General features: G+C 43.5%; 1 protein-coding gene across 7 annotated transcripts in view; it reads right to left on the reverse strand.

Moving 5' to 3' along the window:
- Window positions 1–17578, reverse strand: part of LOC139281290 (rho GTPase-activating protein 17-like) — a 187700-nt gene that overhangs the window by 62871 nt on the left and 107251 nt on the right. For 6 of the 7 annotated variants that reach the window (XM_070901414.1, XM_070901410.1, XM_070901409.1 and 3 more), the window contains exons 2-3: window positions 9635–9674; window positions 1586–1690 (exon numbers count right to left, since the gene is read on the reverse strand). In XM_070901414.1, coding sequence (XP_070757515.1) covers window positions 1586–1690; window positions 9635–9674 — 145 coding nt within the window. The remainder of the gene's footprint in view (window positions 1–1585; window positions 1691–9634; window positions 9675–17578) is intronic. The other variant, XM_070901411.1, reaches the window with a different exon arrangement.

Here is a 17578-nt window from a genome sequence, read left to right on the forward strand (position 1 = left end):
AGCTCATCTTGTCCATGGGACCCAAGTCCTGCTCTCAATTCTATTCCCAGTAAACTGACAACCAACTGGCCTCCACGTTGGATGATACTTTTAATGGTTCCCGCTACTCGTGTACTGTCCCCTTCCTCTTAAAGATGCTGTCATCACACTCCTCCTCAAAAAACCCACCAGTGAACTGTCTGTCCTTGAAACTACCCAGTCATCTCCAGCCTCCCTTTCCTCACCAAACGCCTTGAATGTGTTGTCGCTGCCCAAATTCGACACAGGTTAATAAGGCCATAAAAGAAAAACAAACCAAGCACAAGGGTTTATTTCTAGAGGTATAGAATTTAAAAAGTAGGGAAGTTATGCTAAACCTGTATCAAACCTCAGTTAGACCACACTCCGTACATTCTGGTCGCCATATTATAAAAAGGATACAGAGGCACTGGATAGGGTGCAGAGAAGATTTACAAGGATGATATCAGAAATGCGAGAGTGTACATATCAGGAAAGGATGAACGGGCTGGGTGACCTAATAGAGGTCTTTAAAATTATGAAAGGTTTTGATAGAGTGGATAGAGAGAGAATGTTTCCACTTGTGGACCAAGCACCAAGAAATCCAATAGGGAATTCAGAAGAAAATTCTTTACCAAAGAGTCATAAGAATGTCGAATTCATTACCACAGGAAGTGGTTGAAGCGAATAGTATCGATGCATTTAAGGGGAGGCTAGACAAGTATGAGGGAGAAGGGAATAGAGGGTTATGTTGATAGATTTAGATGTGGAAAGATGGGAGGAAGCTCGAGTGCAGCATAAATACCAGCATGGACTGGCTGGGCCAAATGGCCTGTTTTTGAGCCATATATCCCATGTACATTTGTGCCCATCTTTCCCGCAACTTCACGTTTGAATCTCTCCAATCAAGTTTCTGCCTTTAGCAGCGACATCTTTGGTGGTTGTGACCGAGGTGCACTATCCCTCCACATCCTTCTTGACCCAGCTACAGCATTTGACATGGTTGACCACCCTATCTTCTTCCAACACTTCTCCTCTGTTATCCAGTTGAATGAGAGTGCCCTTGCCTGGTTCCACACTTATCTATCCTGTCGTAGCCAGAGAATCTCTTGCAATAGCTTCTCTTCTCGCCCTCGAACCATTACCACTGAGTCCAGCAAGGATCTATTCTTTGGTTCCTCCTATTTCTCATCTACATGCTACCCCTTGGCAACATCAGATATGATATCAGGGTCCACATGTATGTTGATGACATCTAGCTCTACATTATCACTTCTCTCAGCTCTTCCACTGCCTGTGTTATCAGACTGCTTGTGCAACATCCAGTACATGATGAGACAAAATTTCCTCTCGTTAAACATTATCTTCGGCTCCAATTTATTCAGTAGAGTAAGGATAACTCACTGCACCTGCAATGGGTTCCCTGTTTTTTGGGGGTGTGGATTAAAATATATCTGAACAGTGAACTGAAACGCAGCTCACATTCATGAACACTTGTTGAATTTTGCTCAATGTAATTAGAGCAAAATAACAGTGGGCACATCGCTTTAACCACACTCCAGTCATTCAGTGTGACAGTATTACTTACATGCCGTTTCTCCACTTCTGTGCCCTGTTGAACCTGCAAACACGCAGCCAATCTCTTGTGGGTATTATGGGAAATAATTCTCATTGTGTCCATGCGCTTCTCAATCTAAACCAGAAATAAAAAGCACACATCACATTTTAGTCAACCTTAGTTTAGTCTTCTGCATTTCTTGACACAGTATTATAAAATCTCTGCTTGATATGGTATCCTTTCCTGAAACTTTACAAATTCCTAAGATACATTGCAAAAAATAGTACAATATGAAATGTCATAATTGTCAAATTACTGTAAGATTACAAAATTAAATACAAATAAAGGTCATCATATGGGAAAAAATTGTCTTACAATACTCCTGTGAAGCGCCGTGGGACGTTTTAAGACACTATATAAATACAAGATGTTGTTGTTGAAAATGGAGTTAAAACTGTTACTGACCACCCCTTGCAAAAAAAACACATGTGAACAAAGCATGCCACAAGATATTTAAATACAATTCAGCAGCGTGTCTTGAAGACAGCAGTACAAAAGACTTGTGAATATGCAGTTACAGAGACACCTTTGAGTGAAACATGCACAGCGCCACAGCCTATGTCCTGCCCACATGCCCTTCATTTCAAGCTGCACTGGCTTTTCCTACCCCAGGTAACTAACTTGAAATCCTCATTCCAGAACTTCAAATCTCTCTATTGCCTTGCCCCCCATGACCTCTGTGATCTACTCCAGCCCGTGTTCCTTTGCACACACTGTTCCTCCAGAACCAGATGATTTTTTTATATTTCCCAACCCTTCTGATCCAGTCAGTGACAACATGTCCAGTCACTAAAGGCTGCAAATTCCTGTCTGGGTCATACTGGTTTTTTGCCATCAAAAGAAAAACACTGACTCCGCTATGATTTTGAGGCAGAAAATTTGGGGGAAAATGGGGAAAAAAAATCTGCACGGCGTTGCACAGCGTAAACCGCGGATTTTCTGCAACTTTTCTCCGAGGCTGATACAGCGAATTGGGCCTAGAGAGGGGGGAAAACACAAAAAATATTTTTCCAAAAAACAAAAAATATATATATATTTTTTTTTAAATCGCAAAACATTCACAAGACCCTTTTCTAGCGAATCGCTGCAAAAGAATTTAAAAATAAACTTTAACTTGCCGTTTCAAAGGGCTGCACCGACAAGATTTTACATAAGAACATAAGAATTAGGAACAGGAGTAGGCCATCTAGCCCCTCGAGCCAGTCAACAAGATCATGGCTGATCTGGCCGTGGACTCAGCTCCACTTACCCACCCGCTCCCCATAACCCTTAATTCCCTTATTGGTTAAAAATCTATCTATGATTTGAATACATTCAATGAGCTAGCCTCAACTGCTTCCTTGGGCAGAGAATTCCACAGATTCACAACCCTCTGGGAGAAGAAATTCCTTCTCAACTCGGTTTTAAATTGGCTCCCCCGTATTTTGAGGCTGTGCCCCCTAGTTCTAGTCTCCCCGACCAGTGGAAACAACCTCTCTGCCTCTATCTTGTCTATCCCTTTCATTATTTTAAATGTTTCTATAAGATCACCCCTCATCCTTCTGAACTCCAACGAGTAAAGACCCAGTCTACTCAATCTATCATCTCCAGAATCAGCCTCGTGAATCGTCTCCAAAGCCAGTATATCCTTCCTTAAGTAAGGTTACCAAAACTGCACGCAGTACTCCAGGTGCGGCCTCACCAATACCCTATACAGTTGCAACAGGACCTCCCTGCTTTTGTACTCCATCCCTCTCGCAATACCCCCTCGGCGTATTTTTTTTAAACCCTATCTACGGGTCACCGCTGTGGCCAAAATCAGGCAAAAGCGCCTTTTCCAGTCTTGCACGACGGCGGTCTGCTTCCCAGCGGTATTTCAAAACCGTCGGCGGAAGACTTCAGGGAATTCCCCGCCGCACCATTTTCCGCCCAAAACGGCAAAATACCGCCATAAAACTCAGCAGAAGCTTGAAGAATTTCCAGCTCTATGTCCCTCTGCATTACCATATTTTCACATTCTTCTCACTTTCAAAAACCTCTAAATGATCCTTCCCTCACCTTCTAGCCCCTTTACTCCTCCTTCCTCCTGTTTTATGTCCACCAAGCGGAAAAATGCTCTGTATGTGAGGAATGCTACAGAAATGTAAGTTGTCTTACACTGGCACAGTTATACAGCACCCAACCCCCGTCCTGCACTCCATGTAAAAGACTGCGCTGACATTTTAGAATGCTATTTGAAGTCAGGAGACTAATTTTTAGAAGAGTAAGATAACAAAATTCAGTTGAAAATGGAACTACCTAGTGTGAACAGCTGTGTTTTTTAATATACTAAATGTAGAACATTTGAGTGGCATCTCAACAATTAGTTTCCTACGAAGAGTGGATTTTAGCAAAGAAAGAAATCACTATTCAAGATGAAAAGCAACATTTACTTCAGTGGGCAGAGTTCAATGCTTGGTGTATTAGAAAACAGGGGGTTTAACTATATTTCAACCCAAAGGACTGTGTTATTCATGCTGGGAGATGGCTGGTGCGGGGGGAAATTCAATGGTCCCGATAAGCCGCACAGCTCTCTGAAAAAGCAGTGCAGGACTGGCAATGTTAAGTTTTGCGCATGCGTGAATTTGTGAATGCGTGCGCAGCTCCTTAAAGGGGCCATGTACCCTAAAAAAATTTAGGGTGAGAACTGGTGAGGTTACTCTGGTCTGAGATTCTATTCCTAATCTTTCCTGAGTTAGGTCATCTCTGTCACAACAGCTACTGCAGCAATATGAATAGTCTATATTCCCCTGAGCTGGGTTGGGGAATGGGGAAAAGACTGTGTCAGGGTTCCTGTTCTGTTGGAAGTACATGTATGGATACTGGGTGATCAACGGCTGTGATGTCCTCTATGCTTCATGCCCTACGGACGTTTGCATTTTTAAGACATAACAGATCATAGAATGGTCATTCTGCCCATCAAGTTTGCTCCAGTGTTATTTTTCCATCCAATCTAGTACTAATCTCCTGCTTACTTCCCATGTTCTTGTATATTCTCCTTTTTCAACTAACTATCTAACTCCCTGTTAAAAGAGTCCATGGACTCTGTTTTGACAATGGGAATGGCCACTTAGGTGAATTACAGACGACATTTGAGCCTGTGGAAATGTACCACAGAAGAGTCAGCACCTTTGGGACAGGAGGAGAGAAAAAGAAAATGTTCAATACATTTTCTGGAGATTATTCTGTGCATTAATGAATATATTCTGAGGATAATCATAACTCATCCCCAAACCTCATTTTTAAAATTAAACGTTGCGAATATTCTGAAGACAGGTCATACATAATTGTATAATTTCCTATTTAATTTGGCACATTTTAAAAATGGCACGCCCATACAAGTCCGCACTTTTGTGGTCACTGTTCCCACATTACAACAGTGACTACACTCCAAAAGTACTTCATTGGCTGTAGGGCGCTTTGAGATGTTCGGTATTCATGAAAGGCACTATAGAAATGCAAGTCTTCTTTTCTTTGGGATTGGTTCGACTTCTCAAAGAATGCCCATAATCTGTATTTTTAGCTCACAGTGATGATTCAGTAAAATCTAATTGGGCCTTTCTAGGGGCAGTTATTCTCTGACCCATCCACTTTACTGCAGCAGGTTGGGGCATGAACACACTGTGTGTGAGTGTCCGAAGTGTGTGAGTGTGCGCGCGCATGTGAGAGTGTGTTGTGTGTGTGTGTCTCATTCCAATTACACATTAGTACTAGAAGCATCTCCAAGCGGGAGCCCAGAAACACACTGATAAGAACTCAAATGGAATTATCAGAACAATGCACAGATTTCACAATTCAATCTATGAACTAAATGTGAAGCCAGGGCAAAGTACAAATTGTATTGTGGGAAAGAGGGAGGATTCTCGCAAACTACAATTACAAATGTAAACAAAGTTTCAGAAGGATACAGAGCTAAAGAAAACAATGGTTTTGTCAGAAGTCCACTGAAATCAATGCTTGGAAACCATCTGCGAAATACATTTTCCACAGGGCAATCCCCGATGGACCTTGGTTACAGAGAAGCTCGTTATAAATGTTCCTATTTCAGAAGTTTTGCAGAGAAACTAAAGCGATTTTACAGCTTCTTCCATAATACAGCTTTGTTGAAAATAGCGACCCGGAATTTTCTGAAACAGCATACGCCGAGATTTACATCGATCCTCCTGCCGACAAGTTAGGCCGAAATTTACACCAATCTTTCAGTTTGAAGTCATTAAACAATCATTTATGCACATTAGGCACAACATGGTTAAGAAAATGCATTCGTAGACATTTTTCTATTTTTTATGCAAATCATTCTGATGCCATAAAGAAGCATTCAAAGATACAAAAAAAATCATCATCATCATCATCATAGGCAGTCCCTCAAAATCGAGGAAGACTTACTTCCACTCTAAAAGTGAGTTCTCAGGTGACTGAACAGTCCAATACGGGAATTACAGTCTCTGTCACAGGTGGGACAGATAGTCGTTGAGGGAAGGGGTGGGTGGGAAGTCTGGTTTGCTGCACGTTCCTTCCGCTGCCTGCGCTTGATTTCTGCATGCTCTCGGCAATGAGACTCGAGGTGCTCAGCGCCCTCCCGGATGCTCTTCCTCCCGAGGACGGTCTTTGGCCAGGGACTCCCAGATGTTGGTGGGGATATTGCATTTTATCAAGTAGGCTTTGAGGGTGTCCTTGAAACGTTTCCTCTGCCCACCTGGAGTTCCGAGTAGAGCGCTTGCTTTGGGAGTCTTGTGTCAGGCATGCGGACGATGTGGCCTGCCCAGCAGAGTTGGTCGAGTGTGGTCAGTGCTTCGATGCTGGCCTGATCGAGAACACTGATGTTGGTGCGTCTGTCCTCCCAGGGGTTTTGCAGGATCTTGCGGAGACATCGTTGGTGGCATTTCTCCAGCGATTTGAGGTGTCTACTGTATATGGTCCACATCTCAGCCATACAGAAGGGCGGGTATCACTACAGCCCTGTAGACCATGAGCTTGGTGCCAGATTTGAGGGCCTGATTTTACATAAGAACATAAGAATTAGGAACAGGAGTAGGCCATCTAGCCCCTCGAGCCTGCTCCGCTGTTCAATAAGATCATGGCTGATCTGGCCGTGGACTCAGCTCCACTTACCCGCCCTCTCCCCATAACCCTTAATTCCCTTATTGGTTAAAAATCTATCTATCTGTGACTTGAATACATTCAATGAGCTAGCCTCAACTGCTTCCATGGGCAGAGAATTCTACAGATTCACAACCCTCTGGGAGAAGAAATTCCTTCTCAACTCGGTTTTAAATTGGCTCCCCCGTATTTTGAGGCTGTGCCCCCTAGTTCTAGTCTCCCCTACCAGTGGAAACAACCTCTCTGCCTCTATCTTGTAACACTCTCTTCCTCAGGCGGCCGAAGGCTGCGCTGGAGGCAGTGTTGAACCTCATCGTCAATGTCTGTCCTTGCTGATAATAGGTTTCCGAGGTATGGAAAGTGATCCATGTTGTCCAAGGCTGCGTCATGGATCTTGATGACTGGGGAGCAGTGCTGTGTGATGGGGTCAGGTTGGTGGAGGACCTTTGTCTTATGGATGTTTAGCCTAAGGCCCATGCTTTCGTACGTCTCCGTGAAGATGCCGACTATGACTTGGAGTTCAGTCTCTGAATGTGCGCAGACGCAAGCGTCGTCCGCGTACTGTAGCTCAACAACAGAGGATGGGACGGTCTTGGATCTGACCTGGAGACGACGAAAGTTGAACAGGTTCCCACTGGTTCTGTAGTTTAGTTCCACTCCAGTGGGGAGTTGTTGAGTGTGAGGTGGAGCGAGGAAGATCGAGAAGAGGGTTGGCACGATGACGCAACCCCGCTTGACCCCGGTCCAGACGTGGATTGGGTCTGTGGTGGATCCGTTGGTCAGGATCATGGCCAGCATGGCGTCGTGGAGCAGGCGGAGGATGGCGACAAACTTTTGGGGGGAAGCCGAAACGGAGAACGCTGCATAATCCCTCACGGTTAACAGTGTCGAAGGCCTTTGTAAAGTCAAAGGCGGCCATGTACCAGGGTTGATTGTTCCCTGCATTTCTCTTGCAGTTGTTGCACCGTAAAGATCATGTCTGATATAGAAAATACATTGTAGGTCTCAGCGAGGAGAAATTAAAAAGTACCAAAAAAATACTAGAGACATCACTTTGGGTCCTGTTGTGCAAATTTACAGCCGTTCAAGACTTGTATAAATCCAGGACATTCATGTGAGCCACACCTTTACATGGAGGCAGAGTCAACTTAATAAGTGGCTATGAGTTTACAGAATTATTGTAAAAGATCGAGGAAATTCAGAGAAGCTTACGGGATGAATCCAATAGGAGTGCTCATTGAAAGACCGAGAAGGTAAATAGTGAAAGGTTATTTCCAGTGGTCGACAGAATTAATGCTAAAACCATTAACGGACAGATTAGAAGGAATTTTTTTAACGCAGTTATTAGAACATGAAGCACATCATCACAAGTGACTAGTGAAGCCAAGTCAAATAGAATATTTGAGAAAGTAATAGATAAACATGATAAGAAATGTTAAAGGACACCTGAAAGGAGTAGGGGATTAAAGTAGATAGTTCCAATATGGAGCCAGCAAAGGCATGATGGGTGAAATGCCCTCCCATGTTATAATTCCATTAAGTACATGTATCTTCAAATACAGGTTGAAGCTCCCTTATCCAGAACCCTCAGGGCCTGGCCTGTTCTGGATAAGGGATTTTGCCGGACGAGGGGTGGTCACATTAAATTGGATGGTATAGGTACTGAGCAAGGGGATATTGAGGCTAGCTGGCTTGGGGCTGGTAGTGCAGCAGAGTGATCATGGGGGGGGGGGCAGTGGATTGCGGGGTCAGGCTAGCGATTGCGAGAGTCGGCAGTGAGGAAGGACTTCAATTTGTTCATGTCGGAGTTCTACGCATGTGCCACCCGGTGGCCGGGAATGGTTCTGGACGAGGGGTGGTTCCGGATAAGGGAGTTCTGGATAAGGGGATTTTTAACACTACCTTTGTGCCAACATGTTACCATAATTGGGGGAAGAGGGAGACGGAGAAGGCTAAGGAGGGCAATGAGGGAGAGAGGGAGATGTGAGTGTGAGCGAAAGAGAGAGAAGGGGAGATCTGTGCAAAGGTGAATTATGGGTTTTTAACTCTCAGCCTTGATTCAGTGAGTTCAAAGCAACTGTATTTGCAAGACACAGCTTCGGTTACACAGGGGAAACATCCCAAGTGTGTGCTTCCTCTTCATGAAAATCCAGCTACTGTAATGAACTAAGCAAAATGCAACCTCTTGCAAACAGACACCAGCACTCTGCAGGCCAGCCAGAACACAGATCCACCTGAAAGCTGTACCAGGAAAAGAAAACTCACCAACTCTCCCCTCACAATCTAAAGCTCAGACTGGAATGGTCCTATGGTGAATAATCACCATTTGCAATCTATTTTTTTTAAATTGTATTTTTCTCTCAGTAACTGGTTATCTGCTGCTACTGGGAAAAAAAGTTTCAAAATATAAAAGGAAAATACGTCATTTGCAAAAACGGCAATTAGAGAATAGCTTTCAAGAAAACTGAGCAAGTGTCCTTTATTAGATGAAAAAATGCAATGCCTACATTCATTGTAGACTCCAAAATACTGGAAAATGCCCCTAAATGAAATGATCAATTTTCTGAGGATATGACCAGGCAACTCCCCATCTCAGAAAATAAATCTTTTACTTTTAACAGTTGTATCCAGTTCAGATTTCTTAAAAGTGAAGGAATGTTGGGTACACCCACTGCTTAAATTACAAAGTTGTGTCCAGCTGCTCTTTCAGTCTAAGTACTCACTTTCATACGCTATAGGCATTTATTCAGGACCATTTTGGAGTTGTCATCTTTTTAGCTTGGCTCTATCCTCAGATTCAGCAAGCTGTTAATGCTACTCACAACGCTAGGCAAATGTACTCTGCTGACTGATACCTGGAGCCCTTGCTCCCAATAACACAATCAAAAGGAGATCCTTTACCTGCAGCAGGTCATCACTCAGTACCTCGGTCTTCTCAGCCCTGAAACATAAAAGAACTTTAGAAAGCTTATTACAAGAAAAGACCACTTCACCAATCAAGTTCTTCCCTTTCCAGCCCATACATGGCGAGCTCAAACATGGACTTTCCTCCCTTCCGCCCACAATTTTCATGCTTTCGTTGTAATCCCCATGTAAATCAATCAGACCCAATATCTGGAAGCCTTACGATCCTCCTTCTTGACAGATATTGATCAAGTTTATAAAAAGGTAATTAAGCCTCTGTGTAAGTTTGGTGCCAAATACTGCAGTCTTCCAGAAGTTACCTGTGGTCAAATGTATTACAAACTTACTCTTGTGGTCTCAGTGACACAGAAAGTGAGCTGCCATTGTTCCAGTGAAGAATCAGATGGTCCAGAAAATAATTATTATTTAAATTACATTGATCTTTTCACACTACAAGGATTGCATCTGCTGACTCCTGCTAAGTAAAAACCCTTTAAAAATAAATCTTCTAAACATACTGAGCACCAAGGTTTCAGTCACACCTTGCATGAGAACTGGGATGATATTGAAAAACAGTTTTCAAATAAATTCTTCAAAATTCACATAGAAAATGCTGTTGCAGCAATCTGGAGCACCTTTTCCTACACTGGCTCCCTGGAGGGGAGGCTGTGCAGGGGGCTGTTGCAGGAATTGACCCAGCCATAACACAATCGACAACACCCCTTTAACTGCAACAAGCCTCAAAGCACTCTATTCTCAGAAGCAACGCTCACGTCCTGTTCATTCTAGAAATCAGATTGCATTGGGATTACATGAATGGAAATGAAAATCCTATCATCACTCACTTTCACCATATCTTCAACCAGAGTCAGGTTGGTACGGATAGTGATCAGTCAGACACATTCACAAGAACATGTTGGACTGGGACTTTGGACAGCTGACTTAACTTACAAAACCTCATGGTATCACCTTACAGTACAGTATCACTGAATATAGTTAATAGGCAGAATAATTACAGGTGAACGCAAAGGACATATTGCTTCAATGTTGTACTTTATTCCAGAGACATTCGGACTAAGCGTAGATATTAATGATACACGGTACATTCGACCTGATTTTATTTTTTCCTAGGATTTTCCTGTTGTAGACAGCTATACAACTGCTTTAAATCCTCCTGCATGTCACTCAGAAGGCAGTACAGTTCAAAAACAAGACAAAGACGACCCATTTTCCTTTACTCACCTCCCTTCTTGGAATAACACAACTGTAGCACAACACTCAAGTAGTAGAGTTTATTGGGTCAAGCAGGTTATCGCAAAAGGGAATCCTAGGATTCTTGACCCGACACTCAAACTTCTGACTTCAAATAGTGTTTTAACAAATACAGAGTTTCCAGATATTTACAGGGACCCTTACAAGATGCAAAAAGTACACAGGAAGCCCTCCCTCCGTCATGCCACACAAATACCACAGAGACCCCTTGTGATTAAGAGGAACATCTTAAACATTGCATATTTAAATTAGTTAGGCAGCCACTGATGTAATTTCATATTGCATTCGGTTCCATTCTTTTCTATTTAATCGTAACCAGAGAATTACCTGCAATGGCTTCCCTTCCCACCCTCATTACCTCTGGTGTCCTACAAGGATCTATCCTTGGTCCCCTCCTATTTCTCATCTACATGCTGCCCCTTGGCAACATCATCCAAAAACACAGCGTCAGTTTCCACACGTATGCTGACAACACCCAGTTTTACCTCACTACTACTTCTCTCCACCCCTCCACGGTCTCGAAATTGTCAGACTGCTTGTCCGACATCAAGTTCTGGATGAGCAGAAATTTTCTCCAATTAAATATTGGGAAGACCAAAGCCATTGTTTTCAGTTCCCGCCACAAAATCCGTTCACGAGCCACTGACTTCTATTACTACTAGGGGGATCAAGGGGTATGGCGAGAAAGCAGGAATGGGGTACTGAGGTTGCACGTTCAGCCATGAACTCATTGAATGGTGGTGCAGGGTCGAAGGGCCGAATGGCCTACTCCTGCACCTATTTTCTATGTTTCTATCTTTCTATCCCTCTCCGTAACACCTTACTGAGACTGAACCACATTGTTCGCAACCTTGGTATCATATTTGACCCTGAAATGAGCTTCCGACCACATATCTGCATCATAACCAAGACCGCCCATTTCCACCTCCGTAACATCATCCATCTCCACCCTCGCCTCAGCTCATCCGCTGCTGAAACCTTTATCCATGTCTTTGTTATCTCTAGATTTGACTATTCCAATGCACTCTTGGCTGGCCTCACACATATTACCCTACATAAGCTTGAGGTCATCCAAAACCCAGCTGCCTGTGGTCCAACGCACACCAAGTCCCATTCACCCATCACCCCTGTGCTCGCTGACCTGCATTGGCTCCCGGTTAAGCAACGCCTTGATTTCAAAATTCTCATCCTTGTTTTCATATCCCTCCGTGGGTTCGCTCCTCCCTATTTCTGTAATCTCCTCCAGCCCCACAACCCTGAGATATCTGCGCTCCTCTAATTCTGCCCTCTTCAGCATCCTTAATTATAATCGCTCCACCATTGCTGGCTGTGCCTTCTAGAAACATAGAAACATAGAAAATAGGTGCAGGAATAGGCCATTCGGCCCTTCTAGCCTGCACCGCCATTCAATGAGTTCATGGCTGAACATGCAACTTCAGTACCCCATTCCTGCTTTCTCGCCATACCCCTTGATCCCCCGAGTAGTAAGGACTACATCTAACTCCTTTTTGAATATATTTAGTGAATTGGCCTCAACAACTTTCTGTGGTAGAGAATTCCACAGGTTCACCACTCTCTGGGTGAAGAAGTTTCTCCTCATCTCGGTCCTAAAGGGCTTACCCCTTATCCTTAGACTGTGACCCCTGGATCTGGACTTCCCCAACATTGGGAACATTCTCCCTGCATCTAACCTGTCTGAACCCATCAGAATTTTAAACGTTTCTATGAGATCCCCTCTCATTCTTCTGAACGCCAGTGAATACAAGCCCAGTTGATCCAGTCTTTCTTGATAGGTCAGTCCCGCCATCCCGGGAATCAGTCTGGTGAACCTTCGCTGCACTCCCTCAATAGCAAGAATGTCCTTCCTCAAGTTAGGAGACCAAAACTGTACACAATACTCCAGGTGTGGCTTCACCAAGGCCCTGTACAACTGTAGCAACACCTCCCTGCCCCTGTACTCAAATCCCCTCGCTATGAAGGCCAACATGCCATTTGCTTTCTTAACCGCCTGCTGTACCTGCATGCCAACCTTCAATGACTGATGTACCATGACACCCAGGTCTCGTTGCACCTCCCCTTTTCCTAATCTGTCACCATTCAGATAATAGTCTGTCTCTGTTTTTACCACCAAAGTGGATAACCTCACATTTATCCACATTATACTTCATCTGCCATGCATTTGCCCACTCACCTAACCTATCCAAGTCACTCTGCAGCCTCATAGCATCCTCCTCGCAGTTCACACTGCCACCCAACTTAGTGTCATCCGCAAATTTGGAGATACTACATTTAATCCCCTCGTCTAAATCATTAATGTACAGTGTAAACAGCTGGGGCCCCAGCACAGAACCTTGCGGTACCCCACTAGTCACTGCCTGCCATTCTGAAAAGTCCCCATTTACTCCTACTCTTTGCTTCCTGTCTGACAACCAGTTCTCAATCCATGTCAGCACACTACCCACAATCCCATGTGCTTTAACTTTGCACATTAATCTCTTGTGTGGGACCTTGTCGAAAGCCTTCTGAAAGTCCAAATATACCACATCAACTGGTTCTCCCCTGTCCACTCTACTGGAAACATCCTCAAAAAATTCCAGAAGATTTGTCAAGCATGATTTCCCTTTCACAAATCCATGCTGACTTGGACCCATCATGTCACCTCTTTACAAATGCAGTGTTATGACATCCTTAATAATTGATTCCATCATTTTACCCACTACTGAGGTCAGGCTGACCGGTCTATAATTCCCTGTTTTCTCTCTCCCTCCTATTTTTAAAAAATGGGGTTACATTGGCTACCCTCCACTCGATAGGAACTGATCCAGAGTCAATGGAATGTTGGAAAATGACTGTCAATGCATCCGCTATTTCCAAGGCCACCTCCTTAAGTACTCTGGGATGCAGTCCATCAGGCCCTGGGGATTTATCGGCCTTCAATCCCATCAATTTCTCCAACACAATTTCCCAACTAATAAGGATTTCCCTCAGTTCCTCCTCCTTACTAGACCCTCTGACCCTTTTTATATCCGGAAGGTTGTTTGTGTCCTCCTTAGTGAATACCGAACCAAAGTACTTGGTCAATTGGTCTGCCATTTCTTTGTTCCCCGTTATGACTTCCCCTGATTCTGACTGCAGGGGACCTACGTTTGTCTTTACTAACCTTTTTCTCTTTACATATCTATAGAAACTTTTGCAATCCGTCTTAATGTTCCCTGCAAGCTTCTTCTCGTACTCCATTTTCCCTGCCCTAATCAAACCCTTTGTCCTCCTCTGCTGAGTTCTAAATTTCTCCCAGTCCCCGGGTTCGCTGCTATTTCTGGCCAATTTGTATGCCACTTCCTTGGCTTTAATACTATTCCTGATTTCCCTTGATAGCCACTGTTGAGCCACCTTCCCTTTTTTATTTTTACGCCAGACAGGAATGTACAATTGTTGTAGTTCATCCATGCGGTCTCTAAATGTCTGCCATTGCCCATCCACAGTCAACCCTTTAAGTATCATTCGCCAATCAATCCTAGCCAATTCACGCCTCATACCAGCAGCCTTAGTCACTAAGATCTATTCTGTTGCCCAGGCCCCAAGCTCTGGAACTCCCTGTCTCACTTTCCTGTTTTAATCCGTGTGTTCTGACGAAGGGTCGTCGACCCGAAACATTAACTCTGTTTTTCTCTCCACTGCTGCTGCCTGACCTGCTGAGATATCCAGCATTCTCTGGTTTTATTCCAGATTCCAGCATCCGCAGTATTTCGCTTTTGTTCAAGAAACTGGTTTGTTTAAGTGTCCATTATTCAGATATCTATTCTATTTAATTCAACTTTTCCAGGTATATACCCGATTATATTTTACACCTGAAAAAGTTGAATTAAATAAAACAAACATGCCAGGCATTGCCAAGACCAATGGTTTAGGGTTTTCATGGAAATAATAACAGAATTTGACTTGGTCAACCATTATAAATCAGCAGCCTTAGTCACTAAGATCTATTGTAGTTTGCTGAACAGTATCATTTAAAAGTCAATCTTGAATGAGACATAACAAGCCATTTTTAAATAAGCTCACAATGCTCAGTCAGTACAAGTTCACAGCAGCCAGAACATGTCATTCGTCCTGGGAACAGAGTTGTTCATTCCTCCAGGAGTGAGGCATTGAAAATAAAATCTTCTGCAACTAACTGAACTTGAACATAAATTGGGATTCGAGTTCTGCGTCTTATACATGTGGTCAGTGGACCAACCCACAAACTGCCATACATTCTAGTTTTCCAGAAGTTACCCACCGTCAAACATATCACAAAATGACTTCTGCGATTTCAATTTCACAGGAAGTGGAACTGCCACTGACACACTATATGATCTAGTTGCCATTTGCAAGTCAAGGATTAGTCACTGGACTAACTTTAGACTTATACTGGTCAAGAAGTGGCCAATTACTGAGGAACTCCTCCTGTTCTTAAATAAAATCAGGATCAAAGGTTAGATTATTAAAAATGCAAAACTACACAATCCTCCCCTTAAAAAAAAAATCCTGTCTCTCTAAAGAGAAATGCAGACACATCGCAGGAAATGTTTGTTTCAAAAGTCAGCTTTTTAATTTTGTAGTATCTGGTAAACATTATTGCCTGAAGGGTTTTAGATAATATTATCCAAAATACCAAGTACAACCTCATTAAAGCATTGACCTCAATTTGGCTCTGTACTCTCATCACTTTCAAACACAATATAGGTTTGCTATCTTTATCAAATGAGGATGAGTGTTATGCAGCCAGACTAAGGTTGAACGTAAAAGTGAATCTGTTCTGCCCCCTCCCCCTAAAAAGTTACGAGAGGCGAAGCTGCTGCAGTTATATCCGATGTCTCCAGCACACTGCTTCGTCTCACCCCAACCCTGCCCTCCACAATCAGACTGGGAAAAGACAGTACAACTATACCCATCATTTCAGTCACACCATGACTGAACCCCAAATTTGCCCGCCACGATAGTCGCTTCAGAGAGCGAGACATGGCACGCCAATCTCATCTCCTAAAGTTGAAGCCAAGTCAAAGTGAAATAAGGCATTGGTGTCACTTTCACTTCCACTTGATATGACTAGTTACTATTACTGCAAACAGGAGATGGAAACTAGGTCAGTTATGGCTTTTACCACAGTCAATCTCTGCCTTTACAACACGCCTTTTGGAAACACTGGGCACCTGACACGAAGTCCCCGAACTAGATAATGACTTGGATTTTGCTGCACTAATAATGGTGAGACTGTCAGCACTCGCTGTTATTACTGGGTAAAACTGACAGCAACTTCTGGTTCTGCACATGCACAGTTAAATGCGAAAATCTGGAAGTTGCTGTCAGAAATACCCTTCTCCATTGGTTGCACTGTTACAGTCTTCACCGATGGAATCTGCACAGACATCACTGTTAAAGTGTGAACTTAAATAATTACCCACTATTATCGCACTAAAGACCGAAAAAACTTCAGCCTTGTTCAATCAGGAGGAACGACGCAATAAGTCGTAATTATCGCTGAACAACCTCTGGGCCAGTAAAAATTAATGTTGGAAGTGTTGAGTCTCATTCCCCCAGAAAAAAATTAATGTTGCAGGTTAGAATTTTTTCCCCCCGGTTTTTTTGTGTTTTTCTATTTAAGTTTCTCCCTTAATCCCATGTGTATGTCCCAATCTTTATTTTGCTTTCTGCACAATGATTTAAATGTAATTTATATTTCCTGTTTTTTACTTCTTGCTTTGCCATCTGTGAGGATTCTTCAATCTGATTGATCAATCAGCCTCCCTGCTGTTTGACCTGTTCACAGGTGCCACAGATTCCCTATAGAGGGCACCGAATTCAAATTAATGTCGGAAAAAAGGACATCTGCGCACTCAGGCCTGCTAAAACTTTGTGTGCAGTTTTATTTGGTGAACGGCAAGCACATTCCTTCACTGCAGACTGAAAAATTTGGGCCATTGGACAAGGGAAGAGGGGAGAAGAATGCTAGAGTTTCTTTCTCTTGTAGGGCCCAAGTTTCCACATGATTTGCGCCTGATTTTTTAGGAGCAACTGGTGGAGAACGGACTATCTTAGAATTCGCAATTCTCCACATTTTTTTTTCTGCAGTTCTAGTCAGGTAGAACAGTTCTACTTTGGAACAGAATTTTTTCTTCAAAAGGGGGCGTGTCCAGCCACTGACGCCTGATTTCAAAGTTTTCACAGTGAAAATGTACTCCAAACTAAAGTAGAATGGAGCAAGTGAAGATTTTTGTAGAACTGAAAAAACCTGTTCTACACATTAAAAAATCAGGCGCAGGTTACAAATCAGGCGTCCAGAACGAGGTGGGGGGGGGGGGGGGGGGGGGGGGGAGGGGAAGTCATTAAATTCTACAATGAATCCTTATTTATACTTATACAAATATTATACAAATAAATCCAACCTGAATAAACATCTATAAGCAAAGAAAAGATTAAATAAACCATCTTCCTACCTGTGTGAAAGTGCTTCAGCCAGGGAGAATGGTGCAGCAAGCCTCACAAAACGAGGGTGCCGACCGAACGCGGGCGGGGGGGGGGAGGAGGGAGCCGACCGAACGCGGGGGGTGGGGGGGAGGGAGGGAGCCGTTCGAGACGGCTGGCGGGAAAGAGAGAAGGCTGCAGGAAGCCTCAGAAATTGAGGAGCCATTT

The sequence above is a fragment of the Pristiophorus japonicus genome, chromosome 15 (genome assembly GCF_044704955.1).
Source record: "Pristiophorus japonicus isolate sPriJap1 chromosome 15, sPriJap1.hap1, whole genome shotgun sequence".
Classification (NCBI taxonomy): Eukaryota; Metazoa; Chordata; class Chondrichthyes; family Pristiophoridae; genus Pristiophorus; species Pristiophorus japonicus.